The sequence below is a fragment of the Callionymus lyra genome, chromosome 12, assembly GCF_982586985.1.
Source record: "Callionymus lyra chromosome 12, fCalLyr1.hap1.1, whole genome shotgun sequence".
Classification (NCBI taxonomy): domain Eukaryota; kingdom Metazoa; phylum Chordata; class Actinopteri; order Syngnathiformes; family Callionymidae; genus Callionymus; species Callionymus lyra.
The window spans coordinates 10566236-10586181 of NC_141829.1; the positions used below are offsets into that span (position 1 = coordinate 10566236).

General features: G+C 38.4%; 1 protein-coding gene across 1 annotated transcript; it reads right to left on the reverse strand.

Moving 5' to 3' along the window:
* Positions 1-1354: 1354 nt before the first annotated feature.
* On the reverse strand, positions 1355-18601 carry sympk (symplekin). Its single transcript, XM_087804097.1, has 27 exons — positions 18509-18601; positions 18077-18186; positions 17735-17800; positions 16611-16664; positions 16431-16504; positions 16070-16196; positions 14906-15155; positions 14051-14221; positions 13738-13977; positions 12976-13127; positions 11864-12014; positions 11023-11203; positions 9666-9816; positions 9359-9594; positions 8830-8911; positions 8646-8759; positions 8419-8566; positions 7154-7314; positions 6913-7021; positions 6691-6791; positions 5042-5132; positions 4875-4976; positions 4620-4807; positions 3373-3549; positions 3208-3297; positions 1719-1874; positions 1355-1654 (listed from the first exon to the last, which is right to left on the reverse strand). The coding sequence occupies exons 2-27, from the start codon at positions 18137-18139 to the stop codon at positions 1457-1459; spliced, it is 3633 nt and encodes a 1210-aa protein (XP_087660223.1). The 5' UTR covers positions 18140-18186; positions 18509-18601; the 3' UTR covers positions 1355-1456.
* Between the last annotated feature and the right edge of the window lie 1345 nt (positions 18602-19946).

Genomic DNA, 19946 nt, shown 5'->3' on the forward strand with positions numbered 1-19946 from the left:
TTGAGGACCGGTTTGGAGACCCCTGCTGTAAACGCTTCCTATAGCTTCCAATTAGGGTCTGGATTCTGGTGGAAGGTATTTTGGACCATTCTTCTTTACAGATCCTCTCCAGTTCAGGTTTGATGGTCAGAGAGATTGTCCTATTTGTGGCAGAAGGAAAGCCGCTCAACAGTTCCCCCCGTGGTACCAAAAAGGCCCATCAATGGGTTTGGTTCAATGTTTTTCTTAGTAAGTAAGTAAGTAATTTTTATTTGTATAGCACTTTTCCAGACCAGGGTCACAAAGCGCTTAAACAATCAAAACAATATTATTAAAGTATATACTTTAAAGGTCAAGATAACACTGATAACACAACAGGAGTTCCAGAAAATCAAGGAAAAGCCTGAACAAATAAAAACGTCTTAAGATGTTTCTTGAAAGAGTCAGTAGATCCATCAAGCACAAAGAGAGAGGAAGGTCGTTCCAAAGCTTAGGAGCAACAGTCTGGAAGGATTTCTCTCCTCTGGTCCTGAGCCGTGTACGTGGAACCATAAGTAGATTCTGATCCACAGACCTCAGAGCCCGAGCTGGGGTGTAAGGCTGGATCAGATCACTGATGGAAGGTCTGACCATGAATAGCTCTGAAAGTAAGAACCAGAATTTTAAAGTTGATCCTGAAAGAAACTGGAAGCCAGTGAAGAGTTTTAAGGATCGGAGAAATGTGAGTTCTTCTACTAGAGCGAGTTCTGAATCAACTGCAGGCGAGACAGCTCCTTCTTGTTAAGACATGAAAATAAACTGTTGCAATAGTCCAGACGAGAAGAGAAGACACAAACGCATGGATTACAAGTAACAGTTAGTAACAGCAGGTAACGTCTGAAAAACACTTTTCAAAAATGACTCTAGATGTGGACATGTCCAGAACGCGTGGATGAGCGTCGCCTTTGTTTTGAACAACTGTTCTAATGAAACATCCTTTTTTCAACTGATGGCGCCACCTACTGACCTCTAAACAACACGGCACTGTTTCGTGAAGCTTTATCAAACCTCAACTGATCGTAAATGTTTTTTTATTATTGTCTCAAACCTAACGAATGAATTCAAATTTTTATTTCCAACCAGGTTTTTTTGCTTGAATCCATAATCAAAACGATCAGTTGAAGGTCGCGGTTTCTCAGTTCATGTCTCACATGTTTATTTGGGGATCTATCGTCACCAACACCTTTTCTGAAGAACGTCAAACGATCGTGAACATCGATTATCTGCCGAGGTTCGGGTGGAGACTCGTGACGCAACATCAGTTCCACACAACAACACCCACATGTGACAAGAACAAACTTCTTCTTTAATCACTAAAAATGAAGACAAAAACCCGTTTCTGTTTTGAGTCAATTTATTCATCCAGATAGAGACTCACAATTCTTCCGTCTACACATACAAACTGATCAGTAAGAAAGTGGGTCGTGTGTGTGGAGGCTTATTCCATCTCCTCGCTGCCGCTCACAGGCTCAGGCCCGGCAGCGGAGGAGTCGTCCTCGTCCACTTCTTCCTCCTGGTGCGACGGTTCGGCTCCACTCTCGGGTCCAGGGTGAGGCTCCGCCTCAGTCGCCTCTTCCTTCGGCTCAGCTTGAGGCGACGGATCCTCCTCTGGACGCCTCGCCTCCGCCTGAGACTTCTACAGACGCGAGACAAGAATCTTCACTTTCCACACTTGGTGTTCAAGATGAACGTCTCCTTACCTCGGCTGCAGAAGGTTCCGCTTCCTCTAGTGTCGCCGGGTCGGACCCTTCCTGCTCCATGGGTTCCGACTCGTCTGCAGGGACCACCAGCTGCTCCTGCTCCTCCAGGGTCGGCGTCCCTTCTCGGACCGGCGAGTCAGGAACCGCAACTGGTTCCTGTTAAATCGCAGAAAATAGGATTTACTCGTGTGGCTTTCCTTGGATCCACTTTATAAGGAAGGATGAGTGTAGCCAGGATGAGATAGTTGTCGTGGTCTTATCGTTCATACACATGTTTTCTATCAGAAGTTTTTCATAGAAATGTGTTTTTGTTATCCCTTGTGTTCTGAGATAACACAAAGGATACCAAAAACACATTTAATTTCGGGCCTCCGGGTCACCTTGACCCTGAGATAACACAAGGGATACCACAAACACATTTGATTTCAGGCCTCCGGGTCACCTTGACCCTGAGATAACACAAGGGATACCACAAACACATTTGATTTCGGGCCTCCGGGTCACCTTGACCCTGAGATAACACAAGGGATACCACAAACACATTTGATTTAAGGCCTATGGGTCACCTTGACCCTGAGATAACACAAGGGATACCACAAACACATTTGATTTTGGGCCTCCGGGTCACCTTAACCCTGAGATAACACAAGGGATACCACAAACACATTTGATTTACAGCCTCCAAGTCAACTTGACCCTGAGATAACAAAAGGGATACCACAAACACATTTGATTTACAGCCTCCAGGTCAACTTGATCCTGAGATAACAAAAGGGATACCACAAACACGTTTGATTTACAGCCTCCAGGTCACCTTGACCCTGAGATAACAAAAGGGATACCACAAACACGTTTGATTTACAGCCTCCAGGTCACCTTGACCCTGAGATAACACAAGGGATACCACAAACACATTTGATTTTGGGCCTCCGGGTCACCTTAACCCTGAGATAACACAAGGGATACCACAAACACATTTGATTTACAGCCTCCAGGTCAACTTGATCCTGAGATAACAAAAGGGATACCACAAACACGTTTGATTTACAGCCTCCAGGTCACCTTGACCCTGAGATAACAAAAGGGATACCACAAACACGTTTGATTTACAGCCTCCAGGTCACCTTGACCCTGAGATAACACAAGGTTTAAATAAAATGGTGATCAATAGTGAAGTTACTTTTAATCCCCTGCAAACGTACATTGATCTTCGGATTTCACGGTTAATTTATCTAAATTATTATTTATAATTTTACAATTATTATTTCCTCTTAAAATGTTGGCATCAGAGCGTCGTCACCTGACAATAACTGACAGAACCTTCAGCCAATCATGGTCTGGTGGCATTAATCATACCATTTATAAATATTATAGTACTATGGGTTAAAGAAATAACTCAATTTGAAAGTATTTAAAAGGTTCAATGTCATTACTACAAGTAAAGGTTTGAAACGTTAAATGAATGTTGTGATGCGTGTCACGGTTTCACCTCCTTCATCTCCACCGACTCCTCGTGCGGCGGCTCCGGCGTCTTGTTGGCCTCCAGGACGGCCATGATGGAGGCGGGTATGTGGGCTTGCTGCGAGGGCCACAGGAAAACACGGTCAGGACTCAGGGCGGCGGGAGGAGCGGATGGAGAATAAAAAAACCCGACCTGGTTGGGCGTGAAGGAGTGGACGTGGAACAGCAGCGGCTCCCTCATCTCCGGGCAGCGCTCGAACACGCTCTCCAGCGGCGCCGCCGGCAGCTGCAGCAGGACGCTGAACGACTGAGGCTTGGTCCTCTGGCAGCACTTGACGAAACCTTCCCACACTTTGGGATATTTCCACACCTTTCGGGAGAAAGAGTTGAATCCAGAGTCAGACGTGATCAAGAATAGAAGGCGTTACGATTGAATAACCCACGATTTTTATCACAGTACTTTTATGGCTTATATTATAATGATGTTTAAATAAAACATTTACTATTTACATGGAAATATTCACGCCGTTTAGTAATTTAAACTTTCAGCCCCTAGATGGCAGCAGTCATTACGCCCGCCGCAGCTAAAGGAAGAGAATCTGGCGAAGACTGAGGACGAGAGGATGCAGTCGACTCCAGCCTCTTTTATAGCCGATGTTTGGACATATTTTGGTTTCAAAACAAATTAAAGCAGTAACGACGAGGGGTGTTAGGAAAATATCGATACGCGATACATCGCAATATATTTTTTTACAACGCTGTATTGATTTAAAAAATACATAGAAAATATATTTTATGTATTGCTTCAAATCATACTTTATTGTTTATAATAGTTATTTGAAGGTTTAAAGCAGTGATGTGTTGATGAAGCTTCATGAAACAGTGTCATGTTGTTCAGAGGTCAGTAGGTGGCGCCATCAGTTTGAAAATGATGTTTCATTAGAACAGTTGTTCAAAGGTAAATAGTGTAGAGTCGCCATCTAGTGGACTCTGAAATAATGACACCGCTTCATGAAGCTTCATCAGTACATCACTAGTTTACAGTTAAGTAAAGTAAATACAATTATTTGATTTTTTTTGATTTACAATTAAGATACACATTTCCACGTTTTATCATTTTTGTGTTGCAATTAAACCTCCGGCCACCAGATGGCAGCAGTCATTGCGGCCTGCGTAGCTAAAGTAAAAATTAAATACTGGCGATGACTGAGGACGAGAGGATACTTCGACTCCAGCAGCTTTAAAAAGCTGATGTTTGGACATATCTTGGTTTGAAAACAAATGTAAGCAGTTACGACTTCGTCAAGAGTCATGTGGTCTGTAAATACTGCAACACCAGAGTCAAGTACTGGACAATACTACACATATATACTTGTTACTACAGTATCATGATATATCGTATCATGACCCTGTCTCGTGATCAGGGAGAAACAAAATGACCTGTTTGGTGATGAGACGCGACAGGACGTTCATGACGAACGCACACAGTCGCGGGTACATGGTCAGGGACTGGATGACGGTTCGCATGAGCAGCATCGGCAGAGGGTTCTGCTCCATCAGCTGCTGCATCACGACCGCCAGCACCTCGGACGTGTAGACGTTCTTCTCCCCGAAGCACAGGTTGGTCGCTGGTGAAGGGAAACGACACGAGGAATCAAACGAGGGACACGAGGAAAAGACAAAAAAATAATGTACCTTTTATAATGGACTTCATGTCACATTTGTTGGAGTCGATGTTGTGCAGGGCGACCAGCAGGTCTCCTGGCGTGAGCGGAGACATGGACGAACTCCCCTCGCCTGGAAATCAAACGCACATGGTGACCATCGAAGAGATGTTTTCGTTCGGTTCAGCTCAGTCTTACTGTGTTGAGTTCCCAGGAGGCGATTGAACACTTCCTTCACCACCACAGGGTTGAGCTTGATCAGCTTGGGAAGAGCTTGGATGACCTCGATCTTGACGGGAGACAAAGAATAACGTTTTTGGTAATAATCCATTTAATTAAAGAGGATAACGGTAGAAGATTTCTATGATTTAAATCAACACGGCACTTTAATAGTAATTTTTAAATATCAGCGGCTGTGATAAAAAAAAAAAGATGTTACATTAGAACAGTTGTTCAAAACAAAAGGAAAATAGTGCAGAGACGCCATCTAGTGGACTCTGAACATAATGACACTGTTTTATGAAGCTTCATCAGACCATCACTAGCTCTAATAATGATTATGATGAGAAAATAATAAATATTGTTTCTGGCGACACCGCATGTCATAAAAGTGTACCGTATTTTCCGGACTAAAAGTTCGCAGTTTTCTTCATAGTTTGGCCGGGGCTGCGACTTATACTCTGGAGCGACTTATGTGTGAAATTATTAACACATTATTATCGGTATATCATTTCACATGTTATTTTCACACTAAACCGCAAGAGGGCGCTCTAGGCCTTTGTTGATAATTTCGACGTAGAAGAGGAAGCGCTGCATCTTCTACCACCGGAGTTAGCGGAGTTGTTTAAAAGTGACACAGAGGATGAAGATTTCATTGGATTTTAGTTATTTGTTGTTACACGGATGGTTTGGTAAACTTCTTAGCATGTTATTTATGCTATAGTTATCTGAATACCTCTTGATATGTTATGTTAACATACCAGGCACGTTCTCAGTTGTGTCATGTAACGTAACGTACCATACAATTATTCAGCCTGTTGTTGCCTCTATTCTATTTTTATTTTAAATTGCCTTTCAAGATGACATGTCTGTTCTTGGTGTTGGATTTTATCAAATAAATTTCCCCCAAAAATGCGACTTATACTCCAGTGAGACTTATATATGTTTTTTTCCTTCTTTATTATGCATTTTATGGCTGGTGCGACTTGTACTCCGGAGCGACTTATAGTTCGGAAAATACGGTAACTGTAACCGTCGTAAAAAAACTGATGCACCGTTGCCAAATACAGCACTTGTCTGCATAACTAGAGAAAGGCTCTTAATGTGTCTCTTATCTTTCTGGTAAAAGAATAGCAGATGAAAATAGTCATGGTTTGTTTGTTGGTCACGTGAGACTCACAGACTCACGGAATTCACAAGTCATGCTTGTTTAAAAAAAATATATAGAACTGTCAAAATATGTAAAAATATAGTTTTAATACCAGGGTTCTTTCAGTGTAAGTTGAGTTAAATAGTAAAATAGTACTTTTTAAGACTTTGTTAATCACATTTGAAATTAAAATTGAAGACCAACTCGACAATCAACCAAAATTAAAAAAAAAAAGTCATTAACTCGTGCTTATTTAAAAACATTTCCTGCGTAAATAAAAAAACAAACTCAACTTGTTACCAGATATTTGAGGATCATAACATCAAAATGTACTTTTCACGTGTTCACTTTTTACGACTCTTGAAAATTAAAGACATTTAAATTCTTATTAAGGACTTTTTTTTTGGAACAATCTTGCTTCACCCGTTCACAACCCTCTTAAAGGTTTATCAAACACTTCCCTCGGTTGTTCTCGTACCTTTTCCAGCCCGTTGATGACTGGGATCAGGAAACGAACATCCGGCACTCGCTTGTGATAGAGATCTCGCACTCTTTCCACCAACTCTGGAGACGGAGGAACTGCGACGAGAAACCCAAGAAGAAGAAGAAGAAGAAGAAGAAGAAGAAGAAGAAGAAGAAGAAGAAGAAGAAGAAGGTCACTTTGACTTCCTTCTCATCGGGGACATGTCGACGCGTCTACCTTTGTCGGTCAGCATGTGGAGGCAGCGGGTCACCAGCGTCTCCGCCCCTTTAGGGCAGTTCTCAACCAGCAGCAGCAGCTCGGGCGAGTTCATCCCCATCGCCCGGATCTGACGTAGGATTAAGTTGGATGTTCAAGTCGTTTTTTTTTTCGTATTACGCGAGAAATATCCAACGACATATACAAGTGGACCAAACTAAAATCTTTTATTTGCAGGATTGCTACGAATAATTGCACTCACGGGAAGTTCTATGGCTCTCAGCACGCTGCGCTTGATGTCGGCGATGGCCTCGGTGTAGACGGCCGCCAGCTCGTGGACCAGCTTGTGGTTCAGGGGCAGCAGAGACAAGTAGAGGAACAGACACTGTCTCACGGTTTCTTCGGTCCAAGGCGCGGCCACTTCTGTCTCAACAAAAAAAAAAAAAAGGAAAATCAACAGATGTGCTTTTCGGTTTCACCGTACAAATGCATCGATAGAAAACTTTGTCACCTCCATCACAGCGACAGGATCAGTTTAGAAACACATACCACGAAACCAGACCATGGAAATATTTTTAACATATTGATTACATTTTCCTTTTTCAAGGCATAATGTTATATCCTCCTTATATTTTCTATAAATATGTTTTTTTTATTCATTTGTTTGTCAAATTAAAATGGCAAAATGAAACTAGTCGGTTGCTCGCTATTGACAAAAATGTACATTTAATTTTTCACTTGTATATGGGGTGCCATCCCTCTCACGACCCTACTGCTTTGCCGCCCAGTCAACCAATCAGTCGATCACTATTAAGATTTGTACACGGAGTCAAATTTAAAAACAGTATTGTAATCGTCCGTCACTTAACATAGCAGTGTGTGAGGGATCATGGGAGCTCGCCGTTTTGTTGGCACCATAAGTAGGGTGGGTTGAGGGTTTGGTATTTAATGCCTACAACCAAGTTCTGAAGTCCTGATACATTGTAGCTCCAGTTTAATAAATACGTTTGGAAAATACCAGGGTCTTATCCTCCGCTACAATAAGTTTAAACATTTCGTGCTGTGTGTAGAAAAGAGTCAGTGAGTGAGAGGTGGAAGGTGAACATGGCAAGGGCCGACTGTATATATCGCTTCTACACTTTATTTCTTTATTACATTTTCTTTTTTAGGGTCTTATGTCAATGACTATGGTTCTTGTTTTACATTTTTGTTTTAACATCTTCCGAACGCAACTGTTTATCTGAAAAAGGAAACCAGTTGTTTGCTCAGTATTGAGCGAAATGTTTCTCCATTTATTTATAATTTAACTATTTAAATATGTTGTATTGATTAATTAATTGATGAGAAGAATACTGAATCATTAATTGGTGCTAGTTTTTTTCGTCCATGTTTTTATTCGATTGGTCCTTGAACATGCATTTTTATCAACCACAGCTTTATTTAAAAAGTTGGGAATTTACAGAGATGTAAGTGGATTGGCCCGAACTGTAGAAAGTTCGGTAGAAACAGCAGAAATCGAGTTCAAACCTGTGTCTTTGTCGGCCCCGAAGAGTAGAGAGGGAGGGTTGGGATGGACGAGGAGCTGCATGTAGTTCAGAGCAAACTTCTCGATGTAGTCTCTGAGCTGGTGTTTCTCATACAGTTGTTTCAAAAAGCTCAGAGCACTCGTTCGCACCTGGAGAAAAAAAATACATGAGAGCCGGAAGTTACACTTTTTTTAATCTGAAATTTTGGCCCAAATACCGGAAACTAACCTTCTCCACTTCATGGGAGCTGAGGTCCAGCAGGACATGCAGGTACTGGAACTGCCGTGACGGTCGTTTGACGATGAGCTCTGTGAGCGTGGTCATTCCCACGTGCACCCGCGACTGAAACGTTGGGGCAGAGACGAAATCAAACGTTCAGTTTTGAGCCAAACGCTGAAAATAAAAGACTTACCTCGTCCTCGCAGTAGCGTCGGATGACTTCGAGCGCTGCGTCTGTAATAATGGGAGCGTCCAGGACTAATTTAGTGAAGAGGCTGAAAAAGAAGGAAAAAATTGACAGAACAGATTTTAAATGTTAGGGAATTAAATGAGTTTTATCACAATAGTTTTTATTTTTAATTTAAATTCTTTATTAAATAATTGAATTAAATAATTTCGATATTTAACATTTTTTTTATATAATTTAATTTTAAAATTAGAACATTTCCAAAATGAATACATTTTCTTACAGAATTATATATTATTAATTCAATTAAAAAAACATGTTTTTTTTAACTAGTGGATTTTTTAAATTCAAAATAAATTGAATTATTTAAAAAAGAAAACCTTTCAATATAGTAAATATTTAAAACAAAATTAAATGCTTAAAAAAACTAAAAAAAATCAAGTTTCAACAATTGAAATGTTAAATTCAACCCTTCAATATTCTGATGCCACTGATATATTTCTATCGTTCTAAAAAGTTCAAAGCGGTTCCTCACCCGTCCCTCTGCTCGGGTTTCTCCTGCAGACCGGAGAGAAGCGTGTAGAGACAGTGGTCGTAGCTGTCCAGCAGCCCGTTTGGAATCTGGCTGAGGTAAGTGTTGTACTCCTGGTAGAGGAGGGAAAACGCCAGGTCGCTCCTCGTCCTGATGTCCTCCAGCACATACGCCATCAGCTCGTCCTTCATCGCTCCGTCGAACTGCGTCACCAGCCTGGACAGCAGCTTGATTCGGACCTGTCCCAGACAAAATGTTTAATTTTTTTAAACATCACTGTCTCGCTTTTCATCTAAAGGTCAACACTCACGTGTGACATCCCAGTCTGTGCGATCGCTTTCTCGGAATTTAGGATGCGCTTGACTGTTTTGGATGTTATTTCTTCCAGGTTCGTGTCCGAAAATGGCTGAAGAACATCCGAGAGCCTGAACACCTTCTTCCTGCCACTAGTGCTGGACAGCCTGAAGAAGAAAGGAGACAATGAGGAGAATGATGGTGAAAGAAGTCATGACTCGTTTCTACATGTGTTCTACGATTGACCGGATCAGGACACTCGACTCATTTAAAAGATATTCCATAACCACGCATCATGCACAAGGTGCAACATGGGGCTTTTGACAGTTATGCTGCCCTTATGAGTGTATAACTGTCAGGATTTATCCATCCGGGTTTAATGTGAGTTTGTCTCTGCCTTCAACTCAAATAAAAGGAAATCATTAAAAATAAATGAATATGAATAATAGGAAGAATCTCAGGGCCATCACATTATTTATTTAATTTAACATTTCAAATGTTGAAACGTTTGAATTTTATTGACATAGATTTGTTGGACTTATTTTTCTTTTTTGTTTTGAATAATTCAATTCAATAGTTTCATTATTGAACGGTTGAAATTGAGGAAATCTAACTTTTTTTCTTAGTTAATGCATTTTTGTTTGACGCAGGGTTTGATATTCTTATACCAATGTCAAAACATATTTTCTTAAATTCCATTTTTTTTTTAATTCGATGTAAAAATGTTGGTTTAATAAAACACATTTTAATTAGATTTTATATTGAATTCAAACAGTTAAGTTCTTTAAAAATATTTAGAGAAAAATAATTTAGAAAATGCATTTTTTAATAATTAAGTTTAGAACATTAAAGTCATTGTGTAAAAAATCCATTCGTTTTCTCAATTCAATTTTTTTTTTTTTAAATGGAAATTAATTCAACCTTATAATATAAAAGTGATAGAGTGAAATGATTGAATAACAATAATATAAATTAACTTTTCAATATATAAATTATTAAATTAATTATTCCAAGAAAATATTACAATGTTTAAAAAAAACAACTAACATTTCAAATAAAATTCCACCAGTCTATATTATCCAAGTGGTACGAGAAGGAAGCAACTGGACTCTGAGTTCTAAGAAGACGTTTCACTTCTCATCCGAAAAGTTTCTTCAATTAAAGAAACCTCTCCAATGACAGGTGAAGCATCTTCTTAGAACTCAGAGTCCAGTTGCAGTTCCTTCTTTGACCACATGGATAACAATGACCAGGTGAATGAGAACCTTCGGACCATTCCATATTCTAATGACACTGATTGACTTCCATGAATTGTGAACATTGTATCAAAACCTTTCCTCTTAAATCTGTTAACAATAGTAAGTATCACTCACTTGGTCTGAGCGGAGGGCAGGATGGGCTCAGGAAGCTTCTTCGGGGCCGCGGGAGCAGGCGTCTTGTCGTAGCCTCCCACCACAGAGATGGCCTGGCCCAGTGAATGCTTCCGCTTGATGACGGCGTCCTTATTCGATTCCTCCTCTTTGACTTCTCCTCTGGCTTTACACTCCTCCAGTCCTGATGGAGTTACAAAAGAGACGACGTTTTAATGGCAAACAAAACCTTTCAGATGATAATCAACACGACCTCTTGCTAATGTACAGTACTCTAGTACAGCAGTACCTCATCTATTGCGAAGGTTTCATTCTACAACCCCCGCAATAAACAAAATCCGAGGAGTGGTGACCATTTAATTGTTCACTAAATTAACATAATTTATTGAATGACATTGCATATGAGATGCTAACAACCTGGTGACCTGAAAAGCTCCTCAAATGCTTTGCCGCCCAGCCAATCTATCCTGGCTGACGATCACTTTTGACATGGGAACAGAGGTTGCATTATTGAGGCGACCAAAACCTAAATAGATCCATGTGTAGAAGGGCATCATGGGAGTTTGCCGTTTTGTAGGCACCATAACTAAGGTCGGAGCGGTGATAAATGCATCCGTTCGTGTAGAAGTTTATCTGCTGTTCAAATAAATCAGTTCGTAACATTATAAATTACGTTAATTAATGTTCTGACATTCCTGACTGCGACTAGATACAAAAGTATGAAATACATGTGGAAAAAAAGAGATCTGAGAAACGGCGAGACTGTGGAAGAATAAACGCGATGTTGTGAAGGACCACTGTATTCAGATCAGTTAAAGCCTCATTCAGCGAGGCCTCCGCTTACCTGGTCCGATGTTGGCCGCGGTCATCTGTGTGGCCATGAGCCGGGCTAAATGCTTGATCTGTGCGTCTGTGCCGGCCGACTCCACGGGAGTGTACGTGGCCTGGAAGGACGCCGGCATCACGTCCGGCAGATACACCATGCTGATGAGCACCTACACAGCAGGACAGACGTGTTAACTCGTCTCACTTGAAACTGCACATCCGTCACTCAAAGAAGGTATATGTACATCAATGTCATCAGAACATTGAATGAATGAATTAAAGCTTTCAATTTGTTTTATGTGGCTTATTGTTTACTTGATGATTCAATTTTGTTGGAATAATTGAATTCAATCATTTCTACATCGAAAAGTTTTCATTTCACTTTTTTATTCAGTTCGTCAGAGCCTGATGTTTCCATCGATTTTTTCCTACGAAGAAAGGCTGCTCATAATATGTTGAATTAGATTTCATTGAATAACTGATTTCAATAACTTGTGCATTGAAGGGTAGAATTTGTCTGTTTTTAATTATTGAAAATATCAAATATTTTCTAAATTAATTTTGATAAATTCTTTCAATTCCAATAAATCCATTTTTTTTTTATTATTAGTACCTAGTAAGTCTCATTATAATTATATATATTAAATAGTATATAAAATATATAAATAATATAGTATAAAAGGGGCCACCAGACAATACCAAAGAGTACCAAACTACTTTACTTTACTATTAGGTGAATATTTATATATTGAATATAAAACCCTAGGAATTAAAAAATATTGAATTTAGAAGATTTTCTTTTAATTATTAGAATTAGAATATCAAACTCTATGTGTGAAAATAAATCCAAACATTAAGAAAATTGCATTCTTTCAAAAGTTCAACCTTTTAACATTTAAATGATTGAATTTAATGATTAACAATAGATGCTCAATGGATCAACATTTAAATAGTTAAATTCAATGTCATTCTATTAATTATATAATAATAATATAATCATATAATACGTTTTTAAAAGACAGACCTACAACTTTATATTAATAGATTATGACTTAAGATACATATACAGGCTCCGTGTGTGAGGCTTGTTTCTCTCTATCATTTGTCAGTATTCATGTTGCTGCTGCTCACCAGGTTAGCCACGTTGTCGGGATTCAGCAAGGGACGCAAAAACTCTGCGGTGAGGTCGATGGCTGACTGTGTGGCTGGAACGGCAGCAGGTTTAGGCGCCGAGAGAGAAGCCGGCTCCTCTTTGTCTTCTTCATCCTCCATGAGGTTCGGTTCTGAAAGCAAGAGAGGAAAATATGGTAATTTAGCTAAAAAAAATCCCTAAATAAATCATTTTTCTTTTCATCGAATGCATTACATTTCCTCATCCCCACACTGAACTTGTTGAGAGTGAATGAAACTATCAGCATGAATCCTGACTAGGGGTGTGTATAGCCCTGGTATAGAATCTGGAGAAATTATACATACATATAGTTATACTGTAGTAACAAGGATACATTTGTAGTATTGTCGAGTACTTGACTCTGGTGTTGCAGAATTTACAGACCACATGACTGTTAAAAAAGACGTAACTGCTTTAATTTTGTTTTGAAACCAAAATATGTCCAAACATCAGCTTTAAAAGCTGTAGGAATTAACTGTATCCTCATTGCTAGGATCCAGCGGGAATTCATTCTCCCTTTAGCGCCGCAGGACGTAATGACTGAATCTAAACTCTTAACCTCCTTATATTGAAATATAGACCACAAAATAAAAATAAAAATTGAAATCCCCAAAAATCAAAAGATAAATACATTCTGTTGAATATTGATATGGTATTGTGAAACAAATATAATAATATTAAAGTGTATCATTATCTTCTTAAGCTCTTCAGAGCAAACTCACCCATCTTGACCTTTTTGCTCTCAGTGTACTGCTCAGTGCGAGGTCGCTTGCGTGGCTCGCGCTGCACTGGCGTCGCACGCGTGATCTCACTCTGCGGCATTCCCAGATCCAGCAGCAGCGTGCAGATCTGACTTTGGAAGTCCACGCTGCAGGGATGCTTGAGCACCGCCACCAGGTGCAGCTTCAGGTTCTTGCGGACGCTGCTGACCTGAGACTTGGCCAGTGTTGGCGGCAGGTTGGCTGGAAAATACAAAATAAAAAATCCCATGTTGAAATGTTTTTAAAAAAGTCATTTGTTTTTTAAGTCACTCACCGTGTAACGTCTCATACGACTGGATCACTTTAGACATGAACATCGGCCTTTGGCGGGCGATCGTGGCCAGAGCGCCCAGACCCGTGGTCAGGTTGATGCTGGATATAGCAGGGTGGACCATGAAGCTCAGCAGCTTTTCCAGAGCCGCTTTCCCTTCCTCGCACAAAGCATCTGATAAAAAAAAAAAAAAACGTTAACCGAGAATTAGCATCAAATTTGGGCAAAGTTCAATTCATTTTTGAGTTTTTAGAATAAAATGTATCGATAGTCAACTTCTTTGTTTTTATATTTTATGTTTTTTGTTTCTTTATTTCCATGTTGTTGAGTTATGGGCAGTACTGTGAAACACATTGGCAGTACAGAATAGAAAAGAATGAAATAAATGTAGAAAATATTAAAAGATGAATAAAAATGAAGACAGAGACTTGTACATCTAAGGCAAATAAATATTAAATTAGAAAATGTTTTACAAAATATTCAATTTGTTAACTAGTATATAATTAAATTAACAAAAATAATTTCAAATACTTTAACTTACATAATCAAAATGAAACATATTTACCTAAATAAATTGGGGCCAACAGGAATTTTATTTTAAAAGTTGCAAAATCAACAAACAGGTCTTTTTTTATACATAAAGCTCACCGGATTATAAAGCGCATTCAGCAGGATGAGGCTAAAAAGCTTAAAATCATTTTAACTATATTTTTGTGTTACCTGTACAAAATAACATTGGTCAGTGCGTAGAACCAGAATTGATACATAAGGCTGGATTATAACTTTAATTTCCCAGAGCCAAACTCATCTATATATAGAGTTCTCTACAGATGTTTGTGTGAGAGTGATGAATATTACCGTAGTGAATGTACGGATGGTCCCTCGGCACTTTGTCCAGGCTGATGTCGCCCTCCTGCCTCTTAGGGACGTCGGAGTACGACGTCCGCGGGGACAAGGTGATGATGAGGGATTCTGTGAACTTGGTGGCATGAGTGCGCACGCCATCGTTTTCAGAGTCCAGATGCACCAGAACGTCTTCTTTCATCTGCGTCACCATGTCCCAGCACGCTTCCTGGATCTCCGACACCGCTTTGGCCTGCACCAGCCACTGTGTGAGGGAGAAACTTTCAGCGGAAGGAACAATATTGTGTACAAATAAGGTAAGGTAAGGTAAGGTAAAACAAATTGTTTTTTTCCAGTAGCCAGCAATTTTTCATAAACAATAAAAAATAATACATAAAAAATAAAATAAGAAGAAGAACATAAAGAGGAAGAACAAGATGACACAATCTAAGTATAAAGATAAAGACAAAGAACATAGATCAAAGAAAAACAACAAAGACAAAGGATACAAAGACTAACATGGAATAGAACATCCAGATACTTTCACTCCACTCCTGCCCCCAAACTCAGAATTGTACAATTTAATAGCCTGAGGGATGAATGAGTCCCTGAGTCTATTTGTTTTGCACCTGGGTAGGAGCATTCGTGCACTCATTCTGCTTCTCTGCTCACTGATGACAGTGTTCAGAGGATGACTGTCATCATCCATGATGGACAGTAGTTTGTTCAATGATCTCCTCTCAGCAACTGTCACCAGTGAGTCCAGCTTCATTCCAACCACAGAGCCAGCCCTCCTGATCAACCTGTCCAACCTGTTGACACTCCTCTTGGACACATTTCCACCCCAACATACCACAGCATAGAACAGGACACTGGCCACCACAGACTGGTAGAACATGCAGAAGAGCTTCTTGCAGATGTTAAATGATCGAAGCCTCCTCAGAAAGTACAGTCTACTCTGAACCTTCTTATATACATGGTCTGTATTGCAGGACCAGTCCAGTTTAAATATTACGTTCTTTAACTTAACATTGAACTGCATTTTTGAATATTTTTTATTTTGTGTTTCCGTTTTACAGAACAATATTAATTTGGAAAACATTTTCATATTTTCAATATTTTTGATTGGAGACACACACCGAGACCAAAACAATTGCAAAACAAATCAATAGAAATTACCTGGAGTGTAACTTTGTAGAGCTGCGTGAGAGTGAGGATGGCTTTCTTCACCACATTGACGCTTTCGTCTCTCAGCAACATGTTCAGATTAGCAATCAGTCTCAGGAGAAGCTCATTGTCCCTTTTACTGTTCAAAGAGTTACAGAAAACATTTGATTATTTATTTACAAACTACTAAAGGTTTTTAAGCTTGTAAAAAAAAACAACTGAAAATCAATGAGGGAGAACATAGGAACGGTAAGCAAAACAAAAAATATTGGCAAATTATCAACACATATGATAGATATTTAACATTCATTTACTCGTCTTAAATATTAAATAATCTTAAATATGTATCTGAAATGAGCGAGACGTAACTCACCAAGCTTCCTCAATGAAGCCGATGACAAACTTTCTCACTTCGATAGACTTGTCGGTCTGGAAGGCGATCATCTCCTACAAAGTCAAGGACAAAATACTTTAATCACAAATGACAAGAACGGCTTCATTTGGAATGTTTAAAAAAAACATAAAGTATACTATTGGAAAAATATATACTCACGTCAAGGAAATTGTCAAGAAGAGATGGATCCTTGTTGATGATGAGCTCCTGGACCTGAGAGAAGAAAGAATAGACTGTAAGCTTCTTGTGCTTTTAGATAGATAGATACTTTTATTTATCTCCGTAGAGAAATTCACAATTCTAGCAGCACCGGTTACAGATAATTTTATGTTAATCTGAACTGTCAATCATCCAGTAAATCATCAGTAAATCACACTTTCCCCCAATTTCTTCGTCTTAAAAAAAAAAAAACTTTGCAAATAACACAACAGTTTCATTAAAAAGAAAAAGGTTATTGATATTTTATTTTATTTATTTATATTTATACTGTGGTGTGTTGGGGTGGAAATGTGTCCGAGAGGAGTGTCAACAGGTCAACAGGTTGATCAGGAGGGCTGGCTCTGTGGTTGGAATGAAGCTGGACTCACTGGTGACAGTTGCTGAGAGGAGATTATTGAACAAACTACTGTCCATCATGGATGATGACAGTCATCCTCTGAACAGTCATCAGTGAGCAGAGAAGCAGAATGAGTGAACGAATGCTCCTACCCAGGTGCAAAACAAATAGACTCAGGGACTCATTCGTCCCTCGGGCTATTAAATTGTACAATTCTGAGTTTGGGGGCAGGAGTGGAGTGAAAGTATCTGGATGTTCTGTTCCATGTTAGTCTTTGTATCCTTTGTCTTTGTTGTTTTTCTTTGTCTTTGTCTTTAGACTTAGATTGTGTCATCTTGTTCTTCCTCTTTATGTTCTTCTTCTTATTTTATTTTTTATGTATTATTTTTTATTGTTTATGAAAAAATGCTGGCTATTGGTAAAAAAAACAATTTCCCGAAGGAGACCTCCTGAGGGATCAATAAAGTTTTACCTTACCTAACCTTAGATAGATACTTTTATTTATCTCAGTAGAGAAATTACAATTCTAGCAGCACCGGTTACAGATCATATAATTTTATGTTAATCTGAACTGTCAATCATGCAGTAAATCATCAGTAAATCAAACTTTACCCAATTTCTTCATCTTAAAAATAAAAATCACTTTACACAACAGTTTCATTAAAAAGAAAAAGGTTATTGATATTTTAGAGGCAACATTTGAGGAAAATAAAATAGAATTGCAGACCTGTTTGAGAACGTCCAGCTTCTCATCCGATGGTATAACAGCAGCATGATTCAAGAGGTCGACCACCTTCATGGGAAACATCAACTTATGTTAGTTTACACATTTGTAACCACCATCACATTGACAGAAATGCAGGAACTCGGGGACTTGATCCATTCTAAAGTGTGCATGTTTTCTATTATCTGAACCACAGAAGTGTAAATGATGAAATTCCCTAACAACTAAATAGTAATTTAAGCAAAAACCTTGACACGTTATTTATTAAATCCAAGACAGAACGTTAACTAAGATAAGGGAATTCTGACATTGACAAATAGTGATGTATATATGGTAAGATTGCACCTTTTCACTGGTGGTCATTTCGATGGATTCTGAGGATTCTTCCTCCGGTGTGGGGAAATCCATGATGGATGATAAGGATTTATAGAGTCCTTAACATGATGATGAGATTCCTGTTAAAAAACAACAACATTAAAACCCAATAAAACAATCGGTTTGAATGGTGGCTTGCTAAAAGCAAAAGCCTACATATATATCGCTACAGGACTAAATATAGTAAACGTATTGTGGCAGTATAATGTAGAATTATGGTCAAACACGCCGTGAGACCTTTATTATATGTTATAAGTCAACAACAATAACGTGCAACAGTCACTAGCTAACATGCTAACACTGCCTTTAACGCGTGAACTACTCGAACTATCACAGGGTGAATTACTCCTGAGTCACAAACACACTCTAGAAATACAATTACGAATAAAAAAGTGAACGAACCAATGTTAAACGTGATTTTTACTTAATGATGGTGCAAAATGCACAAGTCAGTCAATGTTTCGGTTTGCAAAACTCAGCGGCGTTTTTCTTCTTCTACGGCTGTGAAGTTGAAATGAAGTCACACTGACATCTACTGGTACTGACGGGCACTGCAGGAAAGAGCAGCACAATATCGTAAATAGAATAATAAAGTGATCAATATATTTCGAAGGCTTTAATGTACTTTAGTATTTCTCTAGTGTGTGGACTAGATACATTATAGATCATTATTTGCGTTTATTGTGTTTTAGGATTTTTAATGTATCAATCCAATTTCCTATTTTATGATATCTAGTATAGAGCATCCTTAAGTGACTTAAATTTCATTGTATTTTTCAAACAAAAACAAAGATTAGAATTTTTAGATATGAAGTACAATGTCAAAGATTTTATCAGATCAATATTATTTGAAAGCATTACTGAATAGAACAGTTTAACTTTCCATAGCAATTAGGAATATACTGAAGATCATCTACACTTAATTTGTTATATATTTTTTAATGTATTATTGTTTTTGTTAATACTTTTGACATCTGTTATTTATATCTTAATATAATGTGTATGTTTGTTCACTCTTTTGTTGTGAACTGCTTTGATTATTTACTCAAATAATCACAGAAGTTAAAAAAAATCTTAATGGATGCGTTAGACATAGTGATATATAGTAAATAGTAGCCCTTAGTGACTTAAAATTTCACTTCAATTTGACCGGAATTTTATTCAAATTTTTCATTATTTAGCGTCTCCTTTAAAAGATTTTTATTTGTTCAGGATTTTCCTTGATTTTCTGGAACTCCTGTGTTGTTCTCAGTATTATCTTGACCTTTAAAGTATATATTTTATTGAGTATTGTTTTGATTGTTTAAGCGCTTTGTGACCCTGGTCTGGAAAAGCGCTATATAAATATAAATTACTTACTTACTTACTTACTTACTTACTAAAAGTAAAATTTAAAGGATTTTGTCAACAATATATACAGACATCTACAACTAAATATTGACAATTTGCGTGTTTTTGTATCTTTAAAACAAACAAAAATAACGAAAAATCTCTTAAATATATATTGTTTGCGTTTCTTATAATGCTTATAATTCCAAATACTTTTCTTTGACCACTAAATTGATCAAGAAATGTTGCTGTAACATCCTTTTTAAACACTAGATGGTGTCGTGGTTCCCCAAAAAACAGCTTTTACTTCTCCCCCAGTAGAGACAGATCAATGGTCTTTAAAGTCAATACTGAATAGAAAACGTTTAAATTTCACCTACTTTCCTCCCTGTTTAGGAATATAGTGTAGCTCATCGTCACGTCTGGCTCCTAATATATGGCTTTAAAAAATAAAGTCAAACCCTGTTCAGATCATTTTACTTCTTCAAACACTTCAGGAAAACTGTTAAAG